The sequence below is a fragment of the Anomaloglossus baeobatrachus genome, chromosome 1, assembly GCF_048569485.1.
Source record: "Anomaloglossus baeobatrachus isolate aAnoBae1 chromosome 1, aAnoBae1.hap1, whole genome shotgun sequence".
In the NCBI taxonomy this organism is placed as follows: Eukaryota; Metazoa; Chordata; class Amphibia; order Anura; family Aromobatidae; genus Anomaloglossus; species Anomaloglossus baeobatrachus.
In genome coordinates, this window is record NC_134353.1 from 740,285,756 (window position 1) to 740,298,475 (window position 12,720).

A 12,720-nucleotide genomic window follows, 5' to 3' on the forward strand; every position below is an offset into this window, starting at 1 on the left:
CAGAGGCTCTGCCCGACTTCTGTCGTGATCTGACATAAGGATGTTTTCCGCTTCCTTGTGGTCTTTATAATATGAGAATGTTCCATTGGAGTTCCTGACCTTTTAGTATGGCTGGGTAAAGTAGTTGGCATTTTACTCTTTTGTTGTACAGAAATGTGCACAGCTTGCTGAAGTCCTTCCTCCGCTTGGATACATCAACCGAATAGTCCCCAAAGATCAGCAGTCTATTTCCTTGGTATTGTAGGGGCCGTTTACGTTCTCTAAAGGCCTTCAATATTTCTTCTTTGTGCTTGTAGTCGAGGTATTTGACTATCACCTGTCTGGCTCTTGGCGGGTATTTACTGCTTGGACTTTGTCCCTCTCCTTTGCTCATCTCTTGTTGCCTCAATGGTCCCACTCTGTGGGCCCTTTCCACTCTGAATTTCGCTTTTATACCCAACGCCTGTGGTAGATCCACCTCGCAGATGTTGTCTAGCTGCCCCAATGATACCGATTCTGGCAGCCCCACAATACGTAGATTATTTCGTCTCGATCTGTTTTCTAGGTCCTCTGCCTTGTCTTTCAGGTATTCATTAGATTTTATTAAAGTTGCTATTTGATCTTGCATGGTCGAGATTGCCTCCTCAGAATTAGAGATTCTCTGCTCTGTTTCTGTCAGTCTATTTGAGTGATCAGTCAATTGCTTCTGCATGGCGGCTAGTGAAGATTGTATGGCTGCCTCTATGGCTATTTTTATCTCCTTAGATAGATGAGATGTCACTTCTATTGCCAATTTTTTATAGTCCACATGTATCTCTTGTACTTGCTTATTGTGACCAGCAGGTGGTGCTGTTTTCATAGACCTTCTTGTTAGTGTGGAGCCTCTGCCTCCCTCTGTCGCCTTATAGGGCTGAGATGGAAGTGTGTCTTGCTGTTTTTTACTTCCTTTACCAGGAATGGCAGAGGATGATCTCCTCCTGTAATGAGATTGCCCCCATTTGCCTCCTCTCTCCCTCCTCTGCTGGCATGCATCTTCCTCCGGCCCTCCTGGTCCTCCACTGCCCCCCTCCATATCGCCGACCTCCTCCTCTCTCAGCCCACCCTCCATGTCTCCCTCATCCTCCCACTGTGAGCTGCCCTCCTCTGGCCCCTGCATCCACCTCTCTCCAGCTCCGGATTCCTCTGTCTCCTCAGCCGTGTCCTCCATTACTCTGCCTTTCCAGCATGGATCCGTCTCGTCTCTCCCCTGCACCTCTGGCTCCGCCCCCGACATGCTTGCCGGCGCCATGATCAGTGCATTCACATCTCTCCCAGCCGCAGCGTCGCCATTCCTCCCGGATCCTTCACTGCAGCCAGCGCTTCTCAGCAGGTAGCGATCCATCACTGCTGGCCTCCGCTTTCCTGCTGAGTGATTTTTGTCTTGTTCCCGGAGGCGTGGGGCTTCTTTCTGACTGGTTTTTCCAGGGGGTGGCAGGAGCTTCTCCCTCAAGCCTCCACCGCAGCCAGGACCGGAACCGGAAGTCTCACGTTTTTTTTAATTGCCTTTTTGTTTAGTGCTGGCTTCTGGGCACTGATTCGACCATGGAGGCCATTTCGAGACAGAATCCTACAAACTGTTCTAGTTGACACAGGGACTTGAGGTGACAAGGCCTTTTGGAGCTCTGCTGCAGTGGAAGAGGCTTTGGATTTTCTAACCAATAAACGTTCCTCCTGAGCAGTTGTCTTGCGGGGTTTGCCGGACCTGGGCTTGTCAAAAACCTTTCTTTCCAGTCTCTTCAAATCTTTTTTTAATTCTTTGTACTTGACGCTGAGACACATTAAAGGTGCCAGCCACCTCTGCAATGGATCTGTTCTTCAGCCTCTTGATAATCAAGGCTTTAGTTGCAGGGTGGATTTTTGGCATGTTCTCAGAGGTCAAGTTGCAGTTCAAGTGAAGGTCTGGGGTGCTGGGTTTCTTTTAAAACACACCCACTAATTAACTGATCATTTAGTGAGCACAGGTGAGGATGTAAACTAGGATTGGGTGCTTTATATGACAAGACGACAACTTTTGTCTTGCCATAATCTGACCTTTCTGTGTTCATTAAATGATCAATATTTCAGCTTTGCAGGAACTTTTATTTTCATAACTTTAAACCAAATTTGGGAGGGTTTCAGCTTTCAAAAGAGTAATTTATAAAATCAATTGATGAATTTAAAGGCAGGTTATAAGCTTTTATTTACATAACATGGGTAAGCGACAAACGTCTGTCAAGGAGTGTAGTAGCTTTTGGTCAATCACTGGTGTAAATGGAGTTATACACAGCTCAACATTCCAAGCGCTGATAGATCTACAACAGAGAAAACAGTTTACTGGATGCAGCAGTGGTGATAAAATCGCTGAGTGATCCATTGCGGGAAACTGGGTCTGTGCCCCTAAATCATGCTGCTCTCACATGAGGTAATGGATACCTGGTGACAGATCTCCGGAAGCAGACTCAACAATCCGCTGACCTCAGCAGCAGCTCTGATATTTGTCATAAATTACATAGAATTCTCCCATACTAATGTATAGGAAACGTGTGCACCAAAAACTCCCAATATTTTGCCGTTGCATTTTTCTGCACCAAATACTTTTGTGTGCACATAGCCTTAGTATGTTATTAACCTGCAGATTTAATTTCATATCTGCCGGTTTATAGCGGTTTTTGACATGACTGGTTCCCTGTAAACATGACATTACAAAAAAAGATGAAAACTGCAGTGTCATAGTAAGTGGCGCCGTCCATATAAAAAAAACCTCTCCAAATGTGCAACTAGCTTCCCCTTTTTTATTTAAAAAAAAAAAAAAAGTTTCATTTCCATGCTTAAATTTTGAAACCTATTTATTGCGGACATGGCCGACTCTGTCTGCTCTGATCTACTGCACTTTGTTTTTTGGTGGGTCTTTTTCACAAGGTCCCTCAATTTCTGTGTAAAATTGCCGATGTGCGTAGATTCACCACTAGATTTTTGGTCAATATGTTGAACCAATAATAAGTTGTCTGAACCCAGCCCTGAGAATATTTCTTGGTAAGACCTCTCTTCATAATATGAACCGCTACCCTCACCGATTTTTATACAGGTCATCTCAAAAGCCATTGGGGGGGGTTCAATTTTTATTTTTTTTCTCCACTTTAAAGAGATGTAATACAGGGCAGCTCTACTAACATCAGGTGCCATGGTCTTCGCTGCAAACCTATAAAGAAAAGTATTTGTCCTGTCCCAAACTTTTGAATTCTGACATTTCTAGTTTCACTAGAATAATAATGTCACAATCTCAGAAGTGGCTGCGCTAATTGCCCCCTGCAGATATGGCTGTGCCGATTCCCCCTGCAGATATGGCTGTGACAAATTCCTACTGCAGATATGGTTGTACCAATCCTATACATCTCAATGGGATTGCCGAAATCCACGCACATGCTGCAGAGAAAATTAAACATTCAACGGTATAGAACGGACTTTCAGCCGCATGTAACCTGATCTGCCTTATGTAAACTTACCCTAATGCTGTGTGATGTCCTTGTCTATAGAATTATCCTGTATTTTTCTCTTTCTTTAGGTTTAGCTTTTTCTCACGGGATAAAAAGCGGATGCCCATGATGCAGAAAAACGTCCCCTTTCAGGAATCTTTTGGCGTCTGGGCAGATTACAACAGAGACGACGGATACACAGAACAGGGACAAGAAGCCTTACAGCATATGTGACAGTACATGAGCACTCGCAGCCGCTGACGTTTTCATTTTGCCTTACATGACTGAGAACATTTCACCACGCCATAACAATACTGAATCAGTTACCAGGAGTAATACGAGGATGCCTGCGCACAGCATGGAGGATCAATCTAGTAACCCGGTTACTTTATGCTGGTCTGTTTGTATTAAAAGTGCAGGGAAAAGCTGCATCAAGTGTCGAAGTCCTAAGGATTGATTCCTCTTCGGTGTAGTATGGAGTATACACAGTTGGCATAGCTTCTAATTAATATTCTAAAAACACAGTGCCTGGCACGTGTCATTCATGTCTTGTCAAGTCCGCTCCATTCTTAGGAATATTTAGGCTTTATACCACCTTGAAGTCAACAGATCTGTGAACACCGATAAAGATCACACCAAGCCATGCTTTTATATCTTACAGAAGTAATGTTACTAGCTTAACTGTATGTAGGTAATGGGGGGGGGGCTTTAAAATCTGTTTGATGGAAAAGATGATGCAATGGATCAAAACTAGATATAAGATAGAAGAATGTTGTATACAAGACATGGAAAGAGTACCCTGTTACAGGGAGCCTATCACCAGGTTTTCCCCATATAAAGTATGGCCAGCACCTATATGCCCCCTTTACAGAATACTAGAATGTTGTATATATGTCTCCAATCCTCTCTGCAAGGCAAAAAAAGCTTTTCTAATACTTCCCTAGAGGACAGTCCGATGGGCGTCTCTGGTCTTGATCCGGTGCCTCCTCTCTTCTTACGATTGCCGTCCTCTTTCTTGCTTCTTGTGGATAAAGTGTTCTACGTCATCAACAGTCTCCCCTATCGTGCTCTCGCACAGGTACACGTCATTCTCCTGCGCCGGTGCATTCTCACAACAATACGCCAGTGCATGAGCGCGATGAGGGACACTGTGAGGATGATATGGGATACGTCATCCGCACCAAATGGGTAAGGAAGACTGTGATGGCAAGAAGAGAGGAGGCGACGGATCAAGACCAGCGATGCCCATCTGACCGGACTGCCCTGTAGCAGAGAATAATAAAAGCTTCTTTTTTTTTTCTCTCTTCTCTGTAAACAAGCTGGCCATCACAGACAAATGTACGAAAACTATTTTGTCAGGTGATTTGGATCATAATCAGGAGGTGTGCTGCCAATAGCTGTATTTTATGCTCAGAAGAACAATGTTGACTGCCATTAAATTACTGCCAATCGTCTTGTATATAAAAAGCCGGCAGTCGCTTAAAAAGGTACTCTCCAGTTTTAGAAGGTAACACTTTTCCAATGGATAGAGGATCACTTCCCAATTGCTGGGGGTCCAACTGTTGGGTCCTCTGCAGTTTGACATCCAGGGCTCTAATAGGCCTGTGTAGATGAAGTGGAAGTTGATTATACGCGCTCACTCCATTCTTTCTTAATGGGAACTCTGGAGATAGCCAGTCACTCCACTAGGATGGTCTTCAGGACTCCCATAAGAAAGATTTGAGCGGAAGTGCGCATGATTGACCTACATTCCCACAGGGTTATTCAGAGTCACATTTCCCTGGATCAGAGGGGGTCCCAGCTGTCGGACCATCAGCGATTGGGAAGCTATTCCCTGTCCCATGGATAGGAGAAAACTTCCAAACATGAGACTGCCCCTTTTAATGGTGAGCCGGCAGATGCACCTTTTTTTACACTAAATTTATCTGTGATCACAGAATCTGCTGCAGCAGCACTAGAGCAAGTGATGGGCAATAGTTTATTAGGAACGTAATCCTAAATTAAAGGACAGAATTGTACTAACAGGGATAGGGAAAGCTGTGTTTGCGCACTGTTAGTAATACATAAGCATTAATTGAAAACCACATGCACAAGGTTTGTTTTTGGGGTATTTTTTTTGTCTTCAGAGTCATTTTCATGTACTTGCTGTAGAATATGCATGGCTATGACACATTCTGGACTGCCATGACACTGCTTGCTGCAGGTGACACTCTCTCTGCATGGACCACTGATAACGTAAAGGATGAGAATGTCTTCCAATTCTCTCTATATATGGTGTACAAATTGAGGTTTGTAAAAACTGTTATATTGAAAAACTGGAACAGATCTGCTTGTGTTATGATGCGCTCATGTGGGTACTATAAAAAAGGACAATTTTGGCTGCTGTGATTTGCAGGTACCTTTTTTTTCTGAGCACCACTTTTCACAACCCCTCCATTTTACTGTTACAAACGGTTTGCACTATAGATTATCTGAAGATTAGCTTTTTTTGTTACTGCTTACATCTTTTATGAGGCATTTCTATTTTGTGCAGCTTCCAGAGTCTATAGACTTTTTATCTCAAGGCTATAAATTTATTCCAAACTGTGAAAATGGTAAAGAGCATTTCTCCCAACGCTAGTTCACGATCATCTTTCAGTGTAAATGGCCCGTGTCCCAATTCTCTTCCCATGTAAACCGTCTGCTGCTCACCTGATGAACGAGCAAAACGCTCCATTCTCAGGTGACATTCTCTCGTTTGTGCAGTGTCGAAGATCCTCGTTCTCCGTGGGGAATCATCCTGTGTAAATGGCACTCGCCCTGCCGAGAACTGTCTTCCTCTATGCACTGAGCAACGTCTTATAGTTTGTTTGCTTTGATCTCCTATGTAAACAGGCAGTCAAATCACCGCCGATCAGCAAACCTTTACTGATTGGCAGTCATATCGTGCTGTGAGTTGATCTGTGTAAACTGACCTTAAAGGGTTATTCCCATGTCCAATATCCTATCCCAATGTGTAGTAGGTGTAATATTAATATTAGCACATACTTCCAATTTGAAAAGTAGTATAGTTCTCCTGGTTAGCTAGGTTTCTCACCTCATTTGCAGGTCATTGCAGCTTAGGTATCCATGACTATGACCACAAGCAACTAACTGTCACTATATGAGAGGTCGTAACCATGGATACCTAAGCTGTAATGCCCTGCACATGAGGTAAGAGATATGGATATAGCAGGAGAGCTATACTAAATATCTAATTGGAGGTATTTGCTAATATTCTTATTACACCTACTACAGATCAGGATAGGATCTTTGAGATGGGAATAACCCTTTTAGGGTGAATAAATTTACTTGGGCACAACTTCAGATAAAGAGCTAAGATTACATTGGATAACTACATTACTTTTGTCGCTTGTATCCAGTGCTGCAGGAGATGGAAAGAAAGGGACTGCTTGTCTCATGTAACAGTTGTGCCAAAGTGTCTTTTACTATATGCAAGTGGGCTTTCAATAGAAGTGTGTATACATCTAGGGCCACACAGGCAAATGCATAGAATTTAACAAGCTATCCACTGTTATTTTGGTAAAGTTTTACTATTCTATAATAAATTGCAACTTTCTGGTCCACTTTGTAATAAAAACATTATGGAGCCTCCAATCCATCCACCCCTCAGTCAAGTTTTGTTTTGTTTTTTTTTCTTAATGGATCCCCAGACTTCCATTGTGGAGTTTGGTCAGTGCATCGGATCCAAATTGGACATGTCTCTGTGTTGTGATGCGGACCACTTAGTCCAAAGAAAAAACAAAAAACCCACAGATGAGAATAGTCTCATAGACTATAATGGGTTCACATTCGATCCGTGGATAGAACACATATGAAAAACTTACATTTGTGTGGGCTCTTAGAGTTCAAAAGAGACAATGGAGCATGTTGCAATCTTTTTTTTTTTTTTTTTTTTTTTAATAGAGCACTCGCTATAAAAACAGAAATCACTGTATATGACCATATGACAAGGAGGGCACACTGATGTTGCTGGAGCAAAATACATCTAGAGGTTGTGTAGCAATTGATCTCTCACAAATCGCTCCAGCAAACGTTTTGTATACTGCTTGGCTCTACAAAAGGCAGAGGTTGCAATGGAACAAGGGCTCTAAGCACTAACACAGCAGGCAAGATGGCTGTATTTTCGGTCATAGTGTGATCCAACAGAACATCAGATTGCACTCAGGCCTACGTTAGTCTATGAAGACGCTCATACGTCAGATTTTTTTTCTCCTTGGACAATATTTGTCCGAGGAAAAAAATCATTGCATGTCCAAGTTTGATCCAATATTCTGATTGCACTTGGCAATGCAAGTGAATGAGTGCGTGTGATTCATCGGATTGCACTCAGGTGATATGACGCACTCACAGGAAGGAGGAGATGGAGCACATTGTGAGAAGATGGAGAACAAAATTTCTCCGATTCTCTCATACGAGAGAATCTGATCACACTATGCCAACACTCTGATCAGAGTTTGATCCAAGTATTATTTACACGCAATCGATCCAATTCTTTCAGATGAGGGACTCTTAAGGTCGTCTGCCCCTGCTCTTAAGGGCGCTTTGGTGCCACAAATGATTTAGAAAAAGGCCATCAAATTGTGCTACAAGATCACACAGAACTCGCCATACAGACCCGTTACTGCAATCTTTGTTGTCCCATGGGGGAAAGTTTTATATTATATCTTGGTTATCACATTCATCTATGTGCATACCAATTGTATTATGGCACAACAAAATGCCAGGTCTAGTCTCAGCATGATGGGATGGAAATATTCTTGACAGAAAACCAGCCATCACCTATCGCCTGGTATCTGTAAAAGCCATTAGCCTGACGTTCAGGACCCAGGGAAAGTCTTGTGCTGTGTTTACAGGCCTTATTACATCACAATGAAAAGTTTGCTTTACCAAAAAATGTGTGGGGGTTTTTTTCCTTTTCATTTTTCAAGTGGAGAATGGCCTTTTTACTAATCGATCAGCTTTTCTCTTAACACCTCCCAAATTATGGAGGGATCAGATGACCCCCTTCTGACTATAGAGGTCTGAAGAGGGAAAGGGGTGACAAGCTGGAAGGAGAAAGAGGCAGAGTAAATATATACATCTTCACCTTTTTTTTTTTTATTTATTTATTTATTTTTTTTGTGCATGTATTGATTAAGGAGTGATGATATGGTCCTCAACTCACCTGACTGTCTGCCCCATTCAAAACTCAGAACCGCAGCAGTTTGCAATTGGCTGCAGCAAAGGAATGTGCAGCATCCACATAGGCGCTGGAAGAGGAGTATGCCTCATTGCATTATTTTTAATCCATTAGAAATAAAATCCAGGAAAAAACCCTAAAAATAATTTAGTTTTTAGATTTTTATTTTTTTTTTTTTTCTCATCACTATTGGATCAACCCTTTAAAGAATTAAATAAACAAGTAACATAGTAGATCCTGGGAGTTCAGCTTAGGCCAGTTTCACAGTGTCGCACGGACCCACAGTATCACAAGTGATGTATCCTCAGTATGTCATCAAAACAGTATTCCACATTAGTTGTATGGATGAGCTGTCAGGGAGGAAAATCACTTGCAAATGATGGACATTTTGAAATTCTAAGTGACTGTTTAAATAGATATGGCATTAGTATTATATCTTATTTTTCACTGGGCATTTTCCATCCACAAAGTGAAAGAGAACAGAGCATGCACCATTGTTAAAACATGCACAGATTTTATATGCTCGTGTAAATAGCTGAAAAAGATTAACAATTAGCTCAAGATTACAGCCGGAAATATGGATAAAAATAAGTCCCATGAAAATAACCTGAGAGGTTACTACTAGAGGGATTTTCCCCCCTTTTTGTGTTTTATTATTTGCATCATCCTATCCTTATAGACTCCATTTGATCAGAAGTCAGGACACTTGTCTGAACCTAAAGTTGTGATTTTTTTTTTTTTTTTGTTTTTTTTTTCATGTTCAAGTTAACAATAGTCAAGTAAGTGGCAATCCTGCAGCATATCCTTATATAATCACTCCAGTTAACAAAAGGTATCCTTATTTTTTTTTTTCAAAATTCATGCCAAAATCTTAATATTCAAGACTTAAGTACTCGTAATTTTACCTGTGCATCAAAAGAGCAGATATTTTCTTACCGTATAAAAAACTATATTTTCACAAAAACAATTGCAAAGGAGAGCCAGAAAAAATAATTTGAAACAGGACTTAAAAAGATATTTGCATTCTCCCAAAGGTTTTAAAAGTGATTTTTTATATATATATATATATATATATATATATATATATATATATATATATATATATATATATATATATATATATATATATATATATATATATATATATGTATATGTATGTATGTGTGTATATATAATTATATATATTTATAATAAACGTGTGTGAATGTGAATCCGGCCTTCATATGGATTACTATCCATCATGGTGCAGTAGGAAAATTTGCTCATGCTTTTTTTGATTTGTGATTTTCTAAAATTATCCACAAACCAACTTAAAGGGAGTCTGTCACCCCAGATTTAATATTTAAACTAAGCTCCTAGTACTAAAGGAGACTTGGCCCTTGTAAAACCAAACCTTTGTTGCAGTAAAAGCTGCCTTTAGGTATGCGCACATAACATCTTTTCAGGCAGATTCCGCTTGGAGCCCACTTGAAAAGGCAGCGCAAAGCTTCTGCAAGAAGTAAATATAATGCACAGCAATTTAAAACCAACATTGCTGTGCACATGTTCAATCTTTTGTTACTACTTTAACTGCATCAGGGCTCGTAAACTGTAAAGTGCTTCAAGAAAAAGACTGCTAGCTTCTTCCGGAGGTAAATTTGTCTTGGAAAATCTTGGCTGGTCTACCGTCATCTTCAAGATGCTGTATGCACATATCCTTAGTTGTGCCTAAAAAAATAATTTACTTTGATATGAAAATTAGAATGTTTTATGGCCAAAAGATTTGGTACTCTATTCTGCCCTTCAATTGGCATGAACCGCAGCTTCCCACTCCACACACACTGGCTGCTGCTGTTACGCTGTGTGTGCGCGCACACCAGAGGATTCTCTTCAGGCAGCCATCATTCTGAGCAAGTGAGCGCTGGCAATCCACAGGGGGCAGCGGTAGTTCATGGAGTCCACACATCCCTAGCAGTTCGTTGTTTAATTATGAATAAATAGAAGTATTTTTTTACAGATGGCAAGTTCCACTTTTGTACATTGGATGAACACTGTAATGACTTTACCTATAGCATCACAATGGCCCATGTGTTGAAGTTTTGGCACTATGACACTGGCAAGGCATTGTTTTGGTTTTTTTTCTTCAGTTATGAAGTGGCAGTATATCCTGAGGAGGCAAAACTGCACTAAACCTCTTGGCCACACTGAGCTTACTAACTTGCATATCAAACAATGCTTTTTAGGCACATTTGTCTTATCCAAGGAATGGTTGTAAGGATTGAGGCCTATAAATGACTCTGGTTTTCGGTTGGATTCAGACAGGCATATTGCACAGTCCGTATACTGACCAAAATGCCCGGACTCATAGCTAATCTCATGACCTGAACTTACAGCTTCATAGATACTGGCTGTAAGTTCAGGTCTGGAGACCTTCCACCAGACCGGGCATTGCGGTCTCTATACTAACTGTGAATGATGCTGAGTTGAAGCCAGTTTCAGCTATTTTGTACATGTGGAGTATTTGAGGAGTTTTTTTTACCTCCAGTATTTGTAGCCAAAACCAGGAGTCGAACAGAGGAAAAGTATAATAGAAATACGTGCTCCACGTCCACATTTTTTTTTTTTTTTTACCCATTCCTGGTTTTGGCTTCCAAATACTGAGGTAAAAAACTCAACAAATAATGTGTGCATGAGGCCTTAGGGGTACATTGCGTGTGTAGAGGCCTTAGGGGTACTTTGCACACTACGACATCGCAGGCCGATTGCTGCGATGCCGAGCATGATAATCCCCGCCCTCGTCGCAGCTGCGATATCTTGTGATGGCTGCCGTAGTGAACATTATCGCTACGGCAGCTTCACATGCACTTACCTGCCCTGCGACGTCGCTCTGGCCGGCGACCTAAGGGGGCGGGTCGTGTGTGGCCAATAGAAGCGGAGGGGCGGAGATGAGTGGGAAGTAGACATCCCACCCACCTCCGTCCTTCCGCATAGCCGGTGTGAGCCGCGTTGACGCAGGTAAGCAGATGTTCCTCGCTCCTGCGGCTTCTCACACAGCGATGTGTGCTGTCGCAGGAACGAGGAACAACATCGTACCGTCGCTTCAGCCAAATTATGGAAATGTCGGACACTACACCGATCATACGATTACGACGCTTTTGCGCTTGTTAATCGTAGCTAAAAGGATTTACATACTACGATGTCGACCACGACGCCGGATGTGCGTCTCTTTCAATTTGACCCCACCGACATCGCACCTGCGATGTCGTAGTGTGCAAAGTACCCCTTAAGGTTAAATAAATCGCTCATTGTGCACTGAATGATTAAATCTATCTTTTGTATGCAATGGGTGCCAATTCAAATACTGCTGACCATCAAAAAATATATGCAAGAAAAATAAAGATGATTAGCACATCCAAAAAAAAAGATAACATCTTCACACTTTTATTCCATAAGTATCAAGCAATTTAAAAATCACATACTGGATAATAGAAAAAAAACACTCTTGCGTGTTTCGTAGGTTCTCTAGAACTAAGGGCGCACACCATGCCAGAAACATGCAAGTGTTTCTTTTTTCTACTACCAGTATGTGGATATTAATTGTTTGATACTTAGATAAAATCTTGAAATTTTACTCTATATTTTTGGATGTGCCGATTTTTTATTTATTTTTTTTTTTTTTCTTGAAGCCAGCTTAAGTTTTAAAGGGGTTGTCCAGTCTTTGGGTAAAAAGCCTTTAGGGTACAGGCTTGTGAATCCTCACAGCACGCACACTCCATGCAGTTAGGATTCTCCGATGCCAGAGCAGTCGCTCATATGACCGCAAGTATGTAATTTGCATAGTTACAGCCATATTCCAACAAGACTTATCCGATCATGCTTACTTGCATTGCGTGAGACTGTGCATGTCTAGTCGGCATGTAAGCAAATTTTATCTTTCCAGGAATGCGCCCACCGCTTTCGCTCCTGGAGAAGCCTCACAGCGCTGAGTGTGTGCACTGTGAGGATTCCCAAAGTCTGCAGTCACATGAGTAACTCCAGACTATTATCCTG

At 41.6% G+C, this 12,720-nt stretch overlaps 1 protein-coding gene across 2 annotated transcripts in view; it reads left to right on the forward strand.

Moving 5' to 3' along the window:
• Positions 1–7,121, forward strand: part of RILPL1 (Rab interacting lysosomal protein like 1) — an 83,264-nt gene extending 76,143 nt beyond the window's left edge. The window contains exon 7 of one of the 2 annotated variants that reach the window (XM_075322765.1): positions 3,560–7,121. In XM_075322765.1, the coding sequence (XP_075178880.1) occupies positions 3,560–3,704 (145 nt within the window). In that variant the 3' untranslated portion in view covers positions 3,705–7,121. The remainder of the gene's footprint in view (positions 1–3,559) is intronic. The other variant, XM_075322767.1, reaches the window with a different exon arrangement.
• Positions 7,122–12,720: the final 5,599 nt, after the last annotated feature.